This window comes from Ambystoma mexicanum, chromosome 8 (assembly GCF_040938575.1).
Source record: "Ambystoma mexicanum isolate Mex_15411 chromosome 8, UKY_AmexF1_1, whole genome shotgun sequence".
NCBI classification, from domain to species: domain Eukaryota; kingdom Metazoa; phylum Chordata; class Amphibia; order Caudata; family Ambystomatidae; genus Ambystoma; species Ambystoma mexicanum.
Window position 1 is genome coordinate 1,022,513,961 of NC_090929.1, and position 20,337 is coordinate 1,022,534,297.

The 20,337-nt window shown below is 46.5% G+C and overlaps 1 protein-coding gene across 2 annotated transcripts in view; it reads left to right on the plus strand.

Annotated features, from left to right (window-relative positions):
• ADK (adenosine kinase) overlaps positions 1-20,337 on the plus strand; it is a 1,244,147-nt gene that overhangs the window by 650,085 nt on the left and 573,725 nt on the right. For both annotated transcript variants that reach the window (XM_069610963.1, XM_069610964.1), the window contains exon 5: positions 3,109-3,281. In XM_069610963.1, the coding sequence (XP_069467064.1) occupies positions 3,109-3,281 (173 nt within the window). The remainder of the gene's footprint in view (positions 1-3,108; positions 3,282-20,337) is intronic.

The window sequence follows — 20,337 nt, forward strand, 5'->3', positions numbered from 1 at the left end:
TCCTTCTTTTTTTGGAACGAAGAACAAAGCTGAAGAGGCTGGGGACTTCGAAGGACGGATAAATCCATTAGCCAGGTACTGGTCCAAATACTGCCTCAGGTGAAGATTTTCAGGTTCTGTGAGGGCATAAATTCGACTGCACGGAGGAGTGGATCCCGGAACCAAGTCTATCTGGCAGTCGTATGATCTGTGAGGAGGCAGCGAATTAGCTTGATCTTTCCGAAAGACATCCTGAAATTCCCGGTATTCAGGAGGCAGGTGATGACTCTCAGAAGTAGTTGCTACTAACTTAGTGGTAGGCTGAGGATAACAGATAGGAGCGCATTCTGGAAACCGGATTGTCTTTGCTCGCCCATCGATTTGGGGATTGTGTTTCTCCAACCAAGGGATTCCCAGGATAACTTGAAACTGCGGAGCCTTGATCACATCAAACACGATCTTCTCTTGATGTCCATCTTGGCTTACCAACGTCACTTCCATGGTGGTGTGAGTTACTGGTCCGGAAGCTATTTCCGTACCATCCACGGTGGTGATGACGTCTTTCACCGTCTTAGGACAAAGAGAAAGATTCATCCTGGCGGCCAATTCACAGTCCACGTAATTGCCGATTGCGCCACTATCAATGTATGCTTTAATGGCATGCATACGATTGGGTTGTTCTGGACTCACGAGGACCATGGGCATGACGAAATGCGAGGTCAAAGAACTGGTTTTAACGCTCGGCAAGCGGACCTCTACACTTGTCGGGCGAGGTCGTTTTCCGACTCTGAACCTTTGGCACCTTTATCGGAAGCTCCTACTATCTTCTTCCTTGGTTTCACTGGGCAATCTTGAAGGAAATGCCCTGAGTTTCCGCATTAGAGGCACAATTGCAGTTGTCTTCTCCTTTCCCTTTCCTTTTGGGTTAGAGGTCCTTTCACAACCCCAATCTGCATGGGTTCCACGGTATCATTTCCTTTAGCGGAACTCTGTGGTCTTGAAAAAGTTCGAGTCTCAATTCTGGAACGATCGGCTTTTCGATTTTGTATTCTGTGATCCAATTGAACCACCAGATTGATGTATTCAGAACAGTCTTGTGGAGGATTCACCACCTGAGCCAGAACGTCTTTGAGTTCTCCACGCAGGCCTCTGTAGAAAAGGGTGATCCTCTTATCCTCAGGCCATCCGGTTTCAACCACTAGTCTGTTAAATGATGCAATGTAGGCCAGAAGATCTTGATTGCCCTGTCGTAGTGAAAGAAGTTCATTGTCCAGGGCCTGTCCCTGAGAATGTCTTGCGAACAATCTTTCCATACTAGCTTGGAAGTCCTGGAAATTGTAAAGAATTGGGTTATCCTGAGTCACTAAAGGAATAGACCAATCTGCGGCACTGCCACTAAGATATGAGAGCACGAAGGCCACCTTAGCCTGGTCCGTTGGAAAAGCGGCAGGTCTACACAAAAAGTGCAAACGACACTGATTGATGAACACAGCATATCTTTTCGGATCACCTGAAAAGCGTTCGGGCGGAGCCACTCAATGTTGACACATCTGTTGTCCAGGTAGAGGGCAGGTTGTTGAGATGATCCACCTCCCCCTTCCATAATCACTTGAGTTGCTGGCCTGGTAACTGTGCAGTTGCATTTAGGACACGGTAGGCTTTCCAATGTCTGTTTTGACATCCTCTGTAGGCTGACCAGCCCTTCCAAACTCTTAGCTTAATGTAAGAAATGGAAGCATCTCCACTCCTGGTGCCGCAGGCTGCAACAGTTTGCTATGCGGCCATATGGCTTGCCCTACCTAATACATCTGGGGCATGAAGTCCTTCCCTTCCTTCCCTCCATTCAGTTTTCTGCCATTTCTGGTTACCTCTGGTGGACACTTGATTTTATTTTTCTGACCCTGTGGGCAAGCGCATAATGGGTCCCATTTGGGGTTTCCCTCAAAAGACCCAACCAGTCACTTTTTGGTACTTTAAAACACAGTTCTGTCAACTCGTGAATGCTAATTTGGAGCCAATGCATAGGGCTATCTTTGGTAAGGGAAGCCTAGCCTCTCCCATATGCCAGCGTTATTTACTGTTCTGTATTTTATTATAGCATGTGAATCTTTGAAAGATGTAATGCTGGACAAGATTTTATCACTCAACTCCAGCAGTGGTATCTTTCACAGATTCAAATGTGGCCTTGTCGTAAGACAGTGACAACTGTCATGCACAATCATTTTCTTTGTACAAATCTCACATGGCTCCCTGAGGTTGATTCTAGGTCTGTCTCACAGATTGGCACATGTTTAAAAGGGGCATACTGAGGGTGATAAGCTCCAAGTTGTTTTAGCGAGGATTGCCAGCCTTATGACAAGGAAATATTATTTTCTACCATGTGAATCAATTAAAGATGCCAACGCTGAACATCCACATTTACTGCAAAGTAACTAAACTTAACTTTCCTTTCTTGGTAGAATAGAATTTCTCCTCAAATTAGCTATAAATCTTTGTCCGTTTTAGGGAAGAATCTGGTTTCTTCAAGACAAACAACTAAAAGGACTTGTGCAACTGATTTCCACATAAGCATATTTGAATTTGTAAACAGCTCCTTTAGGTAATCATTTTCACAAATGTGCCTGTTCTCGGCTGATTTTACGAGGTCGTCAAACTGAAACCAAGCAGACATACTTGATTTTCTGATCATGGAGTTTAGATTAATCGGGTAAGATAGAAATGTAGTTTTAATGTGTTTGCAACTATAGTTTAGTGGCTTTGCTTGCTGGTGATTTTTCAGCTTTCCCCCCACATGGCATCTGATCTTTACAGCTTTGTAAACATTCTTCAATAGTTTTTGCTGATTTGGTGTGAAAATACCATCGGGCCCGATCTGCCAGAAGAAAAGGTTAATATGTTAACTCATCAATTGTTTCTGTATAATAGCATTTAAAACCTTTGAATGGGCAGTTGTGGCTCAGCACCTTTCTAAGCACCTGAGAAAAATACAGCTCCTGTACACAGATGGAGTGCTGGACATTGCGATGGAGACCCCTTGGCAAGATGCGTTTTTTCTTAGTTTTGCAAGCAATCAGGTTTGTGCTGTTATATGGCCTCGTACAGACCTCATGCTCTTCCTCTTGATTGCAGTGGATGATCCAGATGCCACACCGAGTCACAACCTTCTTTGGCTGCATAGGCATAGACAGCTTTGGGAAGATCCTGAAGAAGAAAGCTGAGGAAGCACATGTGGATGCACACTACTACGAACAGAATGAGCAGCCAACTGGGACCTGCGCAGCCTGCATCACAGGAAATAACAGGTGAGACACTACTACCCTATCAAAGGATGGCAGGTCAGATCCTACCATGCTATTTGCATGACCTGTCACTGGCAGAACAGCTAGAAAGATGCCGTTAGTGAGCAAACGGGGTGCACTACCTGCTCCCTCACAATGCATGTTGGAGGATCAGTTTCCATTCTTGTCATTTTTTTTGAAGACCTAGTTTGTGTTCTGTAAGGGGTCCGAGTAAGGCTTTGACACAGTAACAGGTTTTGTGTTAACTTTGAACCTTTATCATAAAAGAAAAAAAAAAGGGTGTGAAGAAGTCCTAGCTGTCCCTAACCCTAAGGGAGGGGTTCCCCTGACTCAACACAACTGAGCGGCTGTAAAACCCTGAACTAACCCTTAAATGTTCAACTAAATACAAGGTGAAAATGGGGATGTCTGAGCTATAGACGTGTAGCTTCCTCTTGCAGTTTCAAACATAAAGTTCTAAGATGCAGAAAAGAAATATAGTTCCAAGAAAAAGGGTTTTTTCCTTTCCCCTATGTTTTGCTTGATTTTTCCACAGATTTTCCGTTACTCTTCGAAATAAAGTCACAATCTTTAAGGAGAATGACTCTTCCTCTTTTCACTCCTTCAGTTTGTCCTCCACTGATGGGTTTCTTACTATTCACAAAAAGATGACGGGGCAGAGTTTGTTGTCCTCTTTCCCCCTGATTCACATTTAATGTTCTCTTTTCTCTCTGTAGATTTTGATGTTTTCGTCAGTTCCAATCTACTAAAGGGGGAAACTCTTCCCTTTTGCCTCAGCATGGTTCACAACATAGTTCACGTGAATCGTTAAAGGGGCATGAATCTTCCCTTTTCTGTTACACTTTCATATGTATAAGGGTTATGACACCTGAGGTTCCTCGAGTGTTCCTTCCTTGCCCTGGTATTCTCTCCTGCCAGGGTGGTGGTATTTGTTTCTGAAAGTGGGTGTGAACCTTCCTGTTTTATCTTCTTACCCTGGCAGGCGAGTAAACTGGGGGTGGGGGGTAATCATTGTCTTGTTTGGGTGAGCGTCTCAGGCTGCTTGTTTGCCTGCTTCACTAACCTGCCAGGGCTGCTCTGCTTTTTTGTTCAATTTCTTTTATCCAGCTCAACACCTTTCCAATATTGGGTCAGCAACCCTTAGTTCACTCCACTGCCTTTCTTTAAGAGGTTGTTCTCAATGTTCCTATCTGTAATAGTTCCACTGCCTTTGCTTAGGCTCTTTCTCTCAACCATGCTCGTACTTGCAGTAGTTCCACAGACTTTAGTTGGGCTCTTTTCCTCAATGAAGTTCATTGTAATAATTGCACTGTCCTTATTTAGGCTATTTTTCTTAACAATATTTGTATTAGTAAGAATTGCACTGCCTTTACTTAGGTTCTCTCACATAATATGCGATACACGGCATTTGCCTAGACGCATCCCGGTAACCTGCTCACTCTCCCTGGGCTTGCCGGCTGTGTACGGTGTCCTCCTGTTACACCGGCATCTGCACTCTGTCCATTGACTGGCACTAGTGCGCCTTGTGAGTTGTTTGCTTCCTGCTTTGCCTTCCTGTGTTTGGCAACTCTGGCTGCCCAAAACAGAAAAGCAGTGAATTTCTCCCAACCTGGCTCCTCTGCACACAGTGCCCACAGGCCTCTGTGCTGCGCTCTGCAGTCTGCTCGTCTTCAGTGTCCTCCAAAGAGTCTGCATTCGTCAGGTGCCTCTCCAGTCTCTGGCTCTCGTTCTCTCCAATTCAGTTCACCTGTGGTAGTTTTAAATGTCCTGGTCTTTCTCTTCAGTTTCCAGTGACTAGAACGTGGCATTGGCTTACCACGTCTAGCCATCCTCATTACTCCATCCCTCTTCCTTGTCTCACTACCAAAAGGGTGGTGGGAGGGGGTGGGGGAGTGTATGATGTTCTGGGCTAGAAATAACTGTGAAGTCTGTATTACAATACGCCATCTAGGAGTGTTGCACTGGCACATGGTTGTCACTAAAAGGTGACTGTAGGAATGTCTTGACTCAGTCTTTTTCTGTCTCTCTGGAGCTTGTCCCCTGCCGCATGGTCCTCCCGCAGATAGCCACCCCCAGTGTCAGTCAGGTAGTTTCTGACTTTCCCTGTCGGATTTGTCACAGTTCATAGCTATGCCCTGCCGCTGCCGACACAGGAATCATTAAGAGATAGCCATTAGTTTTCCTTCATGAAAATTCATACATTTGCGGGGCTATTGGGATGGCTATTCGAACAATGCCCACCTTGACCTCGAGTACTAAAGTGATGGGCACTATACTAACAATTGAAAAGCCTAGATCTCTACTCCTTGAAGATTTGTGGGGAAAGGTGGGCTGAATAACAGAGCATGAACTTGTTCCCCAAAATTTTACAACGAGGGGGGTTTAGTTGGTAGTGCAGTATTCACCACTTTAGACCCTGTAGGCAGGGTGACAATGGTTCATTTCTGTTCTAGGCTTTGTAGACTTAGATATTTGTAAACCGAGGTGGCTGGGCCTTTAGCTATAGAGTTTTTACAACATATAGTTGTTAGCTCAAGAAATCCACTTTAGCCCAGATGAATTGTAGGCCAACTCATTTCTAATATTTTGCAGCCTTGGGTGTTGCTCTGTTGGTGCCAAGCTAGTGTTTCAGATGGCAGAGTGTGAACAGATTCTTGTGCTAAAGTGTTTGGCAGGCAGTGTCAGTATTACATTCATAGAAACCCTTGGGGTTAAGTTAACTTCAGTGTAGAGTCACTTTTAAACCGCACTCGACCAAAAAACCTTTTGTAGCTTTTATCCCTCCGTTTTATACACTGGTAGGGCAATATTAATTTTTTGGCTTTCTGCAATCCCATTTTAGGGGACGTTGTAAATGTTGATTGACCCTTCCTCCCCCAGGTCCACCTGCCCACTGCAACCCTTTTATTTACCATATAGTCCTATGGTTGCCCATATGGCTCCCATTAATGGGTGCCTTGTAAGCATCATATGTTGGCCCTAAGGAGTTTATCATTGTACACTTGTTTATTAGAGCAGGCTGATGGCATCTGTGATTTAGTGTTGGCTTCGAGGGTTGAAGCAGATTATGAATTGGTTGAAACATTCAACCTTACACGTATAAAAAGCAAAACAGATGAACTAATAATTTCAGAATTACTATAGAACCAATATAATACAAACACATTCACCATAAAATCATCTAAAAGAAAAATGTAATAAAACTAGTTCAAATTGATCCATTCACAATCCTATCAATTCAAATAAAATGTTAATATTTGATGCTAATCACACTAATTTCTGCTAGGAATTTCAGAACACCCTACTGTCAGGGCTGTCCTTTGGCCACTTGAAAGTCTATTTCAAAAAGATTTAGAGTTTAACCAATCATTTATTTGTATTTATTTTTTGCATTCATTTTTTTGCAATAGCAGTGCACAGAACCTTCAGGCATCTAGGCGCTAGTTACAGTAAGTGCAAAGTGACAGTCTACAAAGTGCAAGACCACGCAGTAGGCTTACAAGATATGGGTGGATCTTCAGAGCTTACTCTGGCAGAGCCATGCATCATTGTATGGGGGTGGGAGGGCTACTGCAGTTGTACAGGTAAGCATAAAGACAACATTGGTATGGGTACAGAGTCAGGCAAAGCCACGCCTCATGGTACAGGGGGCTAGTTCAGTGTACAGGTAAGCATAAAAGACAACATTGCTGTGGGTACAGTGGGTACAGTCTGGCAAAGTCTAGTCTCATCCAATTACTTTGCTTGAGTAGTAAGAAAGGTAGCATTATATATTGTAAGCAGGCATAGTATAGAAGGATGTAAAATAACATACTCTTGGCTCCCGTCCCCTTTCCTCCATACTGCATGGGTCCCCCCCCTCCCAGGGACGGGAGATGGAAACTTTTTTACCAGAAGAAAATCTTCCCCTTTAAATTTAGTGGCGCCCTGGGGGTGCGGCCCTGGGAGCATGTGCTCCCCTGACTCCGCCCACCAGCGCCACTCCCCAGTCCTCTTTTACGCATCGACCGGAACGGACCGCTTTCGCCAGCGCTCCTGGGTTTGGCTTCAGCTTCGTAATTCCACGGCGCTCTTCGCAGGATACTGTCTTTTTTTGTCTTTCTTCTAATCTTTAACCAGGTACTCGGTCCTCTGGCGCCATGCTCCTCCCCGGCGCATGTCAATGCCCTTGGGCTTCAGCAGGTGTCCAGCCTGAGAGGGGCTCTTCCCCTCCCCCCACCTCCCACCGCCATGCTGTGTGCCTCCTCTGCCTTGGCCCCGACCACGGGCAGGAGGGCTGTACTGCGTGCAACGCGCTTACTCAGAGCTCTGAAAAACAGGTTAGCATGGTGGAGGGAGCTCTTTGAGACTTTGCCTACAGAGGACTTGATGAACGTAGTCGTCCTCTTAATGCTGACAAAACCGAAGTCCTATTCCGCCTCCCTCCCCACCTCTTTCATTCATTTTTCCCCCTCCCAACTCTCCTTTGATTCTCACGCCCGCAACGTCGGTTTTCACATTGATCCCCACCTCCATCTCTCCACATTTCCCTTACTGCCAGATCTTGCCGTTTTCATCTCTAACATCTGTAAAATTAGACCCTTCCTAACTTTTCACACTACTAAACTCTTAAGCACCTCCCTCATCTTTTCTAGACTTTTCTATTGTTCCACTCTTCTCTTTGGTCTCGCCTCTTCCCCCATCAAATCTGTCTACCATTCTGCCATCCGCTTCCTCTGCCTTCTCTCACCTTATGACTCCATCTCCTCTTCTCTTACCGCACTAGCCTGGCTTTCTTTCCACTCCCAACTCAAATTCAACTTCTTCTGTCTTGTCTACAAATCCATTGTGATCCAATCCTATTCAAATATTGCTTTACAAAATGGAAAAGAACTTACAGTTCCACACTATTTGAATACAGTTCCCCAAGAACAGCGTCCGCTTGATTCCTAAAATCATTTAGCACTTTCATTGACCCATTCTTCAAGGTTTTATTCAGATCTTAATATAGTGTTTGATTGTGCTAGCAATATTTTATAATAGAAAGACAGCACTTTCCACCTATAGCAGCATTTCATGGCAGGTAAACCCAATTCCAACCTCATCGCTGATATAGGTACATTAAGTGGTAATCCCAACATTTTCTTTCCAGGTCAGACCTTCTGAGGTCCCAAGCCAATGAGCTGGCTTGAGGTTCCTCTTGCATACCACACCTGAGTGATGGGATTACTTTCAGCTTGTAGAATTCTGGATGGTGAATAGAAAACCTACAATATTTCCTAGAATTTTGTGCATCTGGCCTGCAAATTGTTGCTTTTGCTGTCAACCTGTCCAGTAAGACCCAAATATTTTTCTCTTAACATTGGTCAGTTTTGTTCCATTTATAGTCCAGATCTAGCCATACGCAGCAGTTCCTCGCTTATTAAATCTTATTTTGTTTTCATTAATGTTAATACACAGTTCATTAATGTTTGCATGGTTTATAGTGATAATACCGAATAAAAAAATCTCAAACAAAAGGCAGAAAAAAAAATATAGAATTTTTTTTGACATTTTTTTCTCGAAATGGGGGGGTTCCCCCCAACCTCCCTTTTTTTCTATTTTAACCCTTATTTTTTACTTACCTGACCCCAAAAACACATATAAATAAATAAATCAATATTTTTTTTTCCGAGATTTTGTTTTCGAGATTTTTGTCATTCGGTATTATGTTTTCGGCCTTTTGACTGACCACCGTTTGCATATGAAGTGACTGCTCCCAGTAATCTTTGGCGACCCATGGGGGTTTGGTCCACTATTATCAAGTATTTGGCATATGCCATTCATTGTATTGCTGAATCTCTGATTCTGGGCCTCACAAGGGACACTCCCTCTGCATCATGCATATCCGATGGGTATAAATTAGAGAGACAGGGAGTGCATATGCATCCCTGTCTCAATCCGTGGTCCTATCACCCTTCTTGTATATTGGGATTATGGTCGCCAATCTCCAAGATGGGGGGGGGGGGTGCTTTTAGGGCAGAGGATGTTATCAAATAACACTTTTAGGATTACTGGCCACGTCTGTGGATTAGATTTCAAGATGTGGTTGCCAAGACTGTTCAGTCCACAGCCTCTCAAGGCAGACGGTTTGGCTATGGTAATTTCCACATCTCCGTTAGTAAAGTTGAAATCACACTCCACCTCTCATTTTCCACAATACTAACTTTTTAGATTTTTATTTCCTTTTTTTTAACAAACTTTATTGATTTTTTTGTCCTTACTCTGCCATTGTTACAACCAAAAAGTCAGGCCCGTGGGCTCAACGTGACTGCGTGGAACTAAAGGAGAATCGTGCCTTTCAGGTGAAACAATAACAATACTTATAAATCCCCCCGCCAAACTCTCCTCCCATCCACAACTGTTTGCTTAGGTCTACAGAGCTATAAAATTATGAGTGTTAACCATGTGGTGCTTGTGAGTTACTTTTTACTTAAGAACTGGTGCGGAAGTGCTCGCTGGTGCAGTGTCTGGGTGCTCCGGGGCAAATAAGGTTTGTAGTAGTGTATTCCAGGACGCTACGTTGTCATTGGTTTGAGACTGCCCAACGTGTGCTGCCCGTTGCCGTACTATTGATTCATCCAGGGCCCATTTGTGTAGATCCTGCCACCAGTCCTCTATTCTGGGGCTCGTTGGGGATTTCCAGGACACAGCATTTCTAGGCTTGGCTAGAATATACGCCAGATCCTTCATCTTGTGCATATGGCGGGTGTACTTTGGTTGTCTGAAAATACCAAACAGTCCCGTGGTCGGGGATGTGATATTGAGTTCCAGCCCTTTCCTATTCATTCTAGTCGCAATCTCTTCTCAGTAACCCTGTATGTCTCGGCAAGACCAGAACATGTGAAACATTCCTGCTCCCTTGGCACTGAATCTTGGACAACCTTGCTCGGTGGCCCTGGGGAATCCTGAGATTCTTAAATGTGTTGTGTATTCCCTGTGTGTTATGAACAGTTGAATGAATTGTAATTTTGTGTTCCTAGACACCGTCTTGTGGTAATGTAGTACTTTAGACCATTTGGAAGTCTGGGAAGGGGGCTCCCAGGTCTGTTTCACATTTATCTCGAACTGCTAGTTCTGAGGAAAACCTTGCTGCGAGGAGCACTTCATATACCCTTGACAGCATGTGCCCGCTCACTGCTACTTCATACATGAGGTCTATTGTCGAGTTTGTGCCGTGTACTTCACCATAGGTTGGTCATCTGTGTGCTATAGCCTGTGTGATCGTGTGGTGCAGTAAGTACTGGCCTTGATGTTAACTTGTTATTGTTGAGCTCCTAGAAGGGTAAAAAGGAGTTATTGTGCATCAAGTCCCCTATCGTGGCAACACTGCATATCTCCCAATGTGTTTGTATATTCAGTCTAGTTTGAGGACTGTCTGGGATTGCTTCCTCGTTGCCCTCTCAATCTAGCTGCCAGGAGTGCATCAGCCATGTCTAGCTTCCCATAAAATTTCTGTTTAAGAAATTACAGATTATGTTTTATCTTCCCTACCTCGAGGAGCCGTAGCTCCTCCTTTTCCCTAGCCTCTTAGATAATCTCCTCTCTTCCCACCCCTGTCCTATCCTCTCGCTTGTCCAGGTATTTTATCTCTTCCCTCAGCCTATTCTCAATAAGGGTACGTTCTTTTTTCCCTGAATCAGAACCCCTATTCGTGTCGCTTTGCCCGCCTCCCATGCCACTCTCGTGTCCACCTCGCCTGTGTGGTTTATAGTGAAAGATTCCATTTCCTTAGCCATCTCCTGGCGGAATACCGGGGTCCTTCCATAAGACAGGTTGTGTCTCAATTTAGTATCACTGGGTTGCATACCTAACCAGTCCAGATACAGTGTGACCATTTGATGGTCTGACCAGGTGATCGGGTGAAGCTCAGAGTTCTGCACCTCCTCCTGCAGATCCTGTGAAGCATATACATAATTCTAGTAAAGGTTCTGTGGGCGGGGGGAGGGGGGGCGAGTAAAAGGTATATCCTCTCTCCTGTGGTTGAAAGTGACGCCACATGTACCGCAGCCCATACAAACCCAGTTTCCTAGCCCAGTCTCAGGCAGTCTTAGTCTCTGTCTTGCAACCCCTGTCTGTCCAAGTTCACATCAGCCCATTTTTCGGGAATCTCTGTTGACCCTGGCTTGGAGCATCGATTGTGGCAAAGGTGAATGCACCTTTCTAATGGTGCGGGAGACTGTCTGGGCCCTCCCAACCACATCCACAAACTTAAGCGTTTTGGAGAATAATATACCCACCCCCGCTTTCCTCACCGGGCCAGAGCCCCAGTGTTCCAGACCGGCCAGGCGACCGGGAATTTTTTGTTACTCACCCTTTCAAAATTTCGTCTCCTGGAGAAACATGACATCCAAGTCAACCCTCTGAAATTCCCTTGCAACCAGAGATCTCTTTGCTGGGGAGTTCAGCCCCTTGACGTCAAGCTTGCCAATCCTTAGTCCGCCCCCTTGAGCCCCTTCCCCTATGGTTGCCATCATGTTATTGCACTTTGGACTCTTCCTTCCGGCTGCCTGGCAAGCCTTTGTGTACCAATTCTAACTGTCATAGGAAGAAGACTTGTTGAAAGAATCTCGTAACAGGTCCCCCCCGACCCCGCCCCCCAAAACGCCCAAATCCAAGCAGTGCCCGGTTCTCCCCAGTTACCATCACTAGGTTGATACCGAGCCACCAACAGGACCCAGACACTCGGATCCACACCTCACACACCACATTCCTACAGAGCCCAACTCCCCCCAATCTTATTACCAACAAGTAACATCTACTGCCCTTCACAATCTCGCTTGGTCCGCTTTCTCTCTTGTTACTCGGTGGCCATTGTCTTACCAACATTGTCCATCAAGTTCGGCCCCATTCGTCCCCTCTTACAGAATTTTCCCATCTCCCAGCGTCCGTTACATAGGGAAAATATGCACACGCTACATTCAAGTCTCAGTGGCCGGGGATGCGTTCAACTTCCTAAACTTCTGTGATCCCAGGATTTGTCTCCTCTTAGACCCCTTGATCTTCAACTGTCCTTCGCCGCCATCTTTTCGGTTAGGGTCCTGCAAGGCTCCAGAGTCTCTAAGTCCCCGTTGGGCCTGTCTATCTCCTCTTCGGTGGATGCAGAGCATTCCAGGGGTCACTACGAGCTTGTGAACTCACTGGGTAAGGCGTGCGCATCCGATCCCCCTCACTGCTGGCAGGACATCTGCTACTGTGGCTCCTCGCAACCCGGCAAACTGGCTGCCCGCTCCACCTGCAGCAGGAGCTCCTTTTGCTGCGGAGTCCCTCTGGTACATGCCAGCCACTGGCGACAGCCTCCTGGGAAAAAGATCTTCCCTCGCTTTCGCTTCCTGTTACACAGCCTCTGCAAAACCGGTCCCCAGAGCATAATTTTCCCTCTTTTGCCCTGCTGCGCAACCTATGCACTTGAGGCTTTCTAAAGGCACACACCGTCTCAGGACCGGCAACTGCTTTCTGCCAAACAATGGTCCCGGAGTCTTCTCCCTCGTCCAGCTTATTGGAAGAATTGTAGGACTTGAAGTCCCTAGCAAAAGTTGGTATTTTCGGGTTTGATTTTCACTTTTAAACCTGTATCTGTCCCTCAAATATTCTTTAAAGGAATATTGTAAGGATCAGTCACCAGATTTGATTGAAAAGAGGAAGGCAGTTCTTTTAAGCCATGGGTGCACAACATTCGGCCTGCGGGCCAGTTGCGGCCCGCCATGCTCTTTTGTCCAGCCCACGAGGCACAAAGACTTTCCTAATGGAGGACGGCCCGTGGCCGCCCTCCATTAGGAAAGTCTTTGTTGTCTTCCGGGCCAGACAAAACACTGGCCCTCATTGGCTCAGCACACACACACGCACCACGTCGCTCCTACAAGCCACGTAATGCGTGTGTGCTGCACCAATGGAGGGCCAGCACTACGGCTGGCGTGGTCCATAAGGCTTGATGCCGGAAGGCATTTCAGCCTTGGACCACGCCAGCCGTAGTAAGAGTCCAGCGTTCCAGCTTACCTGCCTGCCTTCCAGCACGTCTCCCGTAAGTGGTCTGTTTGTGTGTCGGGTCTGTTTTGCTTTGTTTGTGTGTCTATGTTGCGAGGGGGGGGTCGGATGTGTGTCGGATGTGTTTCGGATGTTTGGTTTTTAATGTTTTTTGTGTGTATGTTGAGATGCGGGAGTGGGGGGGTGTTGGATGTGTGTCGGATGTTTGGATCTGAATGTATTTTGTGTATGTTGATGTGGGGGTGGGGGGGTGTTGGATGTGTGTCGGATGTTTGGATTTGAATGTATTTTCTGTGTATGTTGAGATGCGGGGGTGGGGGGGTGTTGGATGTGTGTCGGATGTTTGGATTTTAATGTATTTTGTGTGTATGTTGAGATGCGGGGGTGTGGGGGTGTTGGATGTGTGTGTGGGGGGGTGGGGGTTTGGGTCTGTATGTTTGGATGTTTGAGAGGGTGCTGAGTTGGGGGTGGGGGTTTGGGTCTGGTTGGGTGCTTGTGTGCGTGTGCTGATTTGGGGGTCGGGGTTTGGAGTTGGGGTGGGGGTTCGGGTCTGTATGGGTGCATGTTTGTGTGTGCTGAGTTGGGGTTGGGGGGTTCGGGTCTGTGTGTGCTGATTTGGGGTGGGGGTTCGGGTCTGTATGGGTGCATGTTTGTGTGTGCTGAGTTGGGGGTGGGGTTTCGGGTCTGGTTGGGTGCGTGTGTGTGTGCTGATTTGGGGGTGGGGGTTTGGAGGTTGGGGGTTCGGGTCTGTATGGGTGCATGTGTGTGTGCTGAGTTGGGGGTGGGGGGTTCGAGTCTGTGCTGATTTGGGGTGGGGGGTCGGGTCTGTCTGGGTGCATGTTTGTGTGTGTGCTGAGTTCGGGGGTGGTGGTTTGGGTCTGTATGTTTGCATGTTTGAGAGTGCTGAGTTGGGGGGTGGGCGTTCGGGTCTGGTTGGGTGCTTGTGTGTGTGTGTGCGCTGATTTGGGGGGTGGGGGTTTGGAGTTGGGAGGGTGGGGGGGTTCGGGTCTGTATGGGTGCATGTTTGTGTGCGCTGAGTTGGGGGGTGGGGGTTTGGGTCTGTATGTTTGCATGTTTGAGAGTGTGCTGAGTTGGGGGGTGGGGGTTCGAGTCTGGTTGGGTGCTTGTGTGTGTGCTGATTTGGGGGGTGGGGGTTTGGAGTTGAAGGGGGGTGGGGGGTTCGGGTCTGTATGGGTGCATGTTTGTGTGTGCGCTGAGTTGGGGGGTGGGGGTTTGGGTCTGTATGTTTGCATGTTTGAGAGTGTGCTGAGTTGGAGGGTGGGGGTTCGGGTCTGGTTGGGTGCTTGTGTGTGTGTGCGCTGATTTGGGGGGTGGGGGTTTGGAGTTGGGGGTTGTGGGGGGTTCGGGTCTGTATGGGTGCATGTTTGTGTGTGTGCTGAGTTGGGGGGGTGAGGTGGGCCAGGGTGAAAAACATCAGAGACAACTGGCAGCCTTGCCTGGTGCCCTGTAGGATCACACAGGCAAGTGAAATGTGTTTGCCAGTGCGAACCCTGGCCACTGGCCTGAGGTATAGCAACTGCACCCAGTGTGTAAATCCCGGGCCAAACCCAAATCGGCATCACCATGTAGCTCTGTTCCCATTTAGTGATGCTCTTTGGCATTCGCTGCAGTCCCCTAAAGATCATACTCCTAGGTCCAGAATTGTCCCTGGACATGGTATGATAGTAACAAATGTTTGCCCCCCACCCCCACTTACTATCCCCTCTCCCTCTCCAGCACTATCTGAAATGTCGTCAGGCCTAGTACGATAAAAGCTTGTTTTGTTCCTCTCCCTCCTTTCTCCTCCCCTCTCCCTCACCTTGTGTAATTCTCCGGCTCTACCAGAAATAAACTATCATAGCATATCATTAGAGATGTTGGGCCAGAGTGTCATGGGTCAGCAGTGGGTGTGGTTATTTGTACATTCCTAAAGCTTTCAAAATCGGCTGCAGCCTTTTCTAGTAAGGTCCTGGATGATGTCTGCTCCTGTAATTTTGCAACTAAACCTCGATCAAGCGTTTGAGACCCATTGAGTGTGGGTAATTGTTACCTTTCTACAACCCCATCAAGCATTGTTCAGGGGGATAGAAGCACAAGCAGAAACTATTTCTCTGGCGCTCCTGCCAGTTTTGCCCTGCCCAGGAAGAAACTGAGATCAGTTTCTTTGTATGTTCACTAAAGTAATTGGTCATCCTGTGATAATTCCTTTCAAAAGCTCATAATTTGGCAACAGCTTGTGCTTTGAAATGTTTTTTTAAAAAAAGTATGTCCTCAATTTCCACCTTAATCTCAAACATAGCTGGTTGATATGCTATGCGGCCCGCTATTCCTCAAAGTATCCATCAATAAGTGCATGAAAAGGTATGCTGGCAAGGCTATGTTCTTTATCTGATCTTGTTCTTTTGTCGCTTCTAGGATTCTCCAAAAAGTATATAATTTGTATATACTCTAGACTTGGACCGTCGTAGTGGGAGCATAACAGTGGATTTCGTATCTTTATCCAAAGATGTCCCTGCCAATGTTTAGTGCAGTAAAAAAAAGAAAGATTGACCAGGAGCACCGTCAATTTAAGGATGAGTGGACTGAGAAGTTTTTCTTCAAAGAGTCCAAACCTGATGTGTACTCATGTCTCATTTGTCTCGAAAGCATAGCAGTCCCCAAGGAATATAATATCCGCCGCCATTGTGAATCAAAACATTCACAATATAAGGATTTGCAGGGGGAAGCGAGAATTAAGAAAGCTGGGGAGCTAAAAACACAGCTGGCTAAGCAACAGGGTGTTTTTGCCGAGAAAAAAAAAGAATCTGAATGTGCCACCTTTGCGAGTTATAAGGTTGCTCGGCTTATTGCAAGGTCAGCACGTCCTTTCACAGATGGGGATTTCGTTAAAGACTGCCTGATGGAGATTTGCGAGGCAGTGTGTAAAGAAAAAAAAGATGTTTTTACAAATGTTCCCCTTTCACGTATGAGTATCCAGCGGCGTATTGTAGATATGGCTGACAATTGTTACAGCCAACTGAAAATGCACTGTAAGGATGTCAAGTTCTTTTCAGCTGCCCTTGATGAGAGCACAGATGCAAGTGACACAGCCCAACTCTTAATTTTCATTCGGAGGGTCGATAATCAATGCAAAGTATTTCAGGAACTGGCTTCCCTGGTATCTTTGCATGGCAGGACTACTGGTGCTGACATTTTTAATGCCTTTCAAAAAGTCATTGATGATTTAAATTTGCCATGGGATGCGTTGGTAGGCGTGACGACTGATGGGGCGCCAGCCATGGTTGGGGAGCAAAATGGGTTTATTGGCTGCTTGAAAAGGCACTTAGGCGAGAAGGCTGTCCATTTAAAAAATGATCACTGCATAATCCACCAGGAGGCATTATGTGCAAAACATTTGAAATTCACTGAAGTGATGGACTTTGTTGTGAAAACGGTTAATTTGTCCGTGCACGCTCTTTAAATCACTGATTGTTTCAGGCGTTTCTAGAAGAGGTAAAGGTGGATTATGGTGATGTCCTATATCACACCGATGTTCGATGGCTTAGTCGTGGCAATGTGCTGAAGCGATTCTTTGCTTTACGGCACGAAATAAAAGCATTCCTTGATGAAAAGGGAATGGACACTTCTGTCATGCTAGATATTGACTGGGTAGTCGACTTTGCTTTTCTGACTGACCTGACGGGCCATTTCAATGATTTAAATTTACAGTTTCAAGGAAGCCAAAATCTCATATCGGATCTGTTTGAGGCAGTTTGTGCCTTTGAAATAAAGTTAAGGCTTCTGACAGCCCAACTGGAGAAAGGGATGCTGGCACACTACCCCGCATGTGCAGAGGTTTTCCCCCATGACCAGCATGGAGGGTGGTATCGGCATGTGAAGGTCCTGAAGGAACTGCAAAATGTTTTTGAGAATCGTTTCTTACAATTCAAATCCCAGCGAGCCTCTTTTAAACTTTTTGCAGACCCTTTCTCAGCTGATGTTGACAGTGTGCAACCTGAACTGGAACTGATTGAACTTCAGTGCTGTAGTGCCCTCAAAAATAAGCACATAGAGATGCCTTTATTAGTCTTCTATCAGTCTCTGGACACTGCGCAATTCCCCAATCTTTCACGGGAAGCATTAAAGATGGTTTCTATGTTTGGCAGTACTTACATTTGTGAGCAAGTTTTTTCACAAATGAAACTTCATAAATTCAGCCTAAGGACAAGACTAACTGACCCACATCTCCATGCTATCCTGAGAGTAGGAACAACCTCACTGGAGCCCGAGATCCAGAAACTGACAGCTGAGAAACGCTGCAATGTTTCTCACTGATCAACTATGTCTGGTTCACTGTTTCATCCTGTATGATTTGGGGAAATGTATAGTACAACATGTAAGTTTTAAATACAAATAAAACGGTACACCTCCAAAAAGATGTTTTTCCAACTGCCATAGTGTTTGGTTGGGGGTAAGGGGGCCCTGGGGCATAGTGTTTGCTTGGGGGTGAGGGGGCCATGGGGCATAGTGTTTGTTTGGGTGTGAGGGACATGGGGCATAGTGTTTGGTTGGGGGTGAGGGGGCCATGGGGCATAGTGTTTGGTTGGGGGTGAGGGACATGGGGCATAGTGTTTGGTTGGGGGTGAGGGACATGGGGCACAGTGTTTGGTTGGATGTGAGGGAGCCATGGGGCATAATGTTTGGTTGGATGTGAGGGGGCCATGGGGCATAATGTTTGGTTGGATGTGAGGGGGCCATGGGGCATAATGTTTGGTTGGATGTGAGGGGGCCATGGGGCATAGTGTTTGGTTGGGGGTGAGGGACATGGGGCATAGTGTTTGGTTGGGGGTGAGGGACAAGGGGCATAGTGTTTGGTTGGGGGTGAGGGGGCCATGGGGCATAGTGTTTGGTTGGATGTGAGGGGGCCATGGGGCATAGTGTTTGGTTGGATGTGAGGGGGCCATGGGGCATAGTGTTTGGTTGGGGGTGAGGGACATGGGGCATAATGTTTGGTTGGGGGTGAGGGACATGGGGCATAGTGTTTGGTTGGGGGTGAGGGACATGGGGCATAGTGTTTGGTTGGGGGTGAGGGACATGGGTCATAGTGTTTGGTTGGGGGTGAGGGTGCCATGGGGCATAGTGTTTGGTTGGGGGTGAGGGTGCCATGGGGCATAGTGTTTGGTTGGGGGTGAGGGTGCCATGGGGCATAGTGTTTGGTTGGGGGTGAGGGGGCCATGGGGCATAGTGTTTGGTTGGGGGTGAGGGGGCCATGGGGCATAATGTTTGGTTGGGGGTGAGGGATATGGGGCATAGTGTTTGGTTGGGGGTGAGGGTGCCATGGGGCATAGTGTTTGGTTGGGGGTGAGGGGGCCATGGGGCATAATGTTTGGTTGGGGGTGAGGGGGGCAAGGGGCATAATGTTTGGTTGGGGGTGAGGGGGGCAAGGGCCATAGTGTTTGGTTGGGGGTGAGGGGGCCATGGGGCATAGTGTTTGGTTGGCGGTGAGGGACATGGGGCATAATGTTTGTTGAAGGTGAGGGAGCCATGGGGCATAATGTTTGGTTGGGGGTGAGGGGGCCAAGGGGCATAGTGTTTGGTTGGGGGTGAGGGACATGGGGCATAGTGTTGCACTCCAAGAGTGAACCCAATAATAAAGCTAAAACAGGCACAGTTGGGAGATGTTCATCTTTGGCTTTTTGAGGAAAACTGACTCAATGAAGGCCATACTCCTCTTGGGCAACCCAAATAGCAAACTGTAGCAGTCCAAAATAACGGCATGTCCAATCTAGGGTCAATAAAATATATATGTTAACTAAACATGCGAGATACAATAACTAAATAGAAATAAATTATAACAATGGAAAATGTGTAGTACAAAATGTAAGTTTGAAATGCAAATAAAAATCGTTACCCCTCAAAAACATTTTTTCCATGTGTTTAGTAGAAATTGGGGGTTTAAAAAGCCTCCTGCCACGCCCCGCCTACCGCCCCGCCCACATTTACTTTTCGGCCCACTATAGCCCTCATGTAAGGTACTTTCGGCCCTCTGTCAAAATCAGTTGTGCACCCCTGTTTTAAGCAGTTATTATTCCAGTTTTCCTTTCATTGTACCTTTGGGCGTTAGGGAGGTTTTTAGCTTTTATAAGTCTTCTGGATTTTTGTAATGGTTTTTATTCCTCACAGATGCCTAGAACTCTGTGATTATTCTCACCTATATGTTTGTTTAGTTTGTGGAACAAAAAGATGATTACAGCAAGCCATTACATACTTTGGCATTGAGGAGATATCCTCCCTAGAGGAAGGCAAATACTGCGTCTCATCCCACTGAGTCTTCTCATTCCCCTGGGCCCTTTCTCATCCCATTTGATCCTCCTGTTAGTCCAAAAATAGGAGGCTACTGCGAAGAAATGAAGACCCACCAGTCGCAAGGAACAAATATATAAACGGTTTATACGCACTCTGGTTTCACAATGCATATACAGGCATAGAAAAAGTGAGCTAAGACGGGGTGAATTTTGGGCTAGCTCATCATGTGATAACTGCTTGTGAACTACAGACGTGGGCATTTTACCATGGCAACAGGTGCTAAATTACTTGACGTCATCTCGCAGACAGTTTACTGTCAGGGAAGCAGAGCGGAGATGGGTGTAGAAGTATATAGTGTTCCGAACACAAGGTAACATTCCTCACGCTACTTTTTAACTATATTATTGCTAGACTAAAAGATCAGTCTGCATTTCTATTCAGTAGCTCGATCCTTCAGAACAACATATGCTGTGAATTGTGCTTCACTTTGTCTGGATGCACATTCACAATTAGCTCCGGAAAGGCAGAAGGAAATCAAAAGGAGACAGGATGGCACCTAATTTACAGATCAGCTATGTTTGTGCCAGTACTTCAGGGCTCTAAATTAAAAGAAAAACAATGTGCTCAGCAGTTTCAACATTCCTGTGTAGGGGCATGTTTTAGCAAAGCTTCCGAAGAGGTGACTTTGTGTTCTCACCGCTTTCAGAATGAAAACTCGAAAATGTGAGCAAAGCAGCCAAGGTGGCGTTTTTGGAAACCACAATGGCGTGGT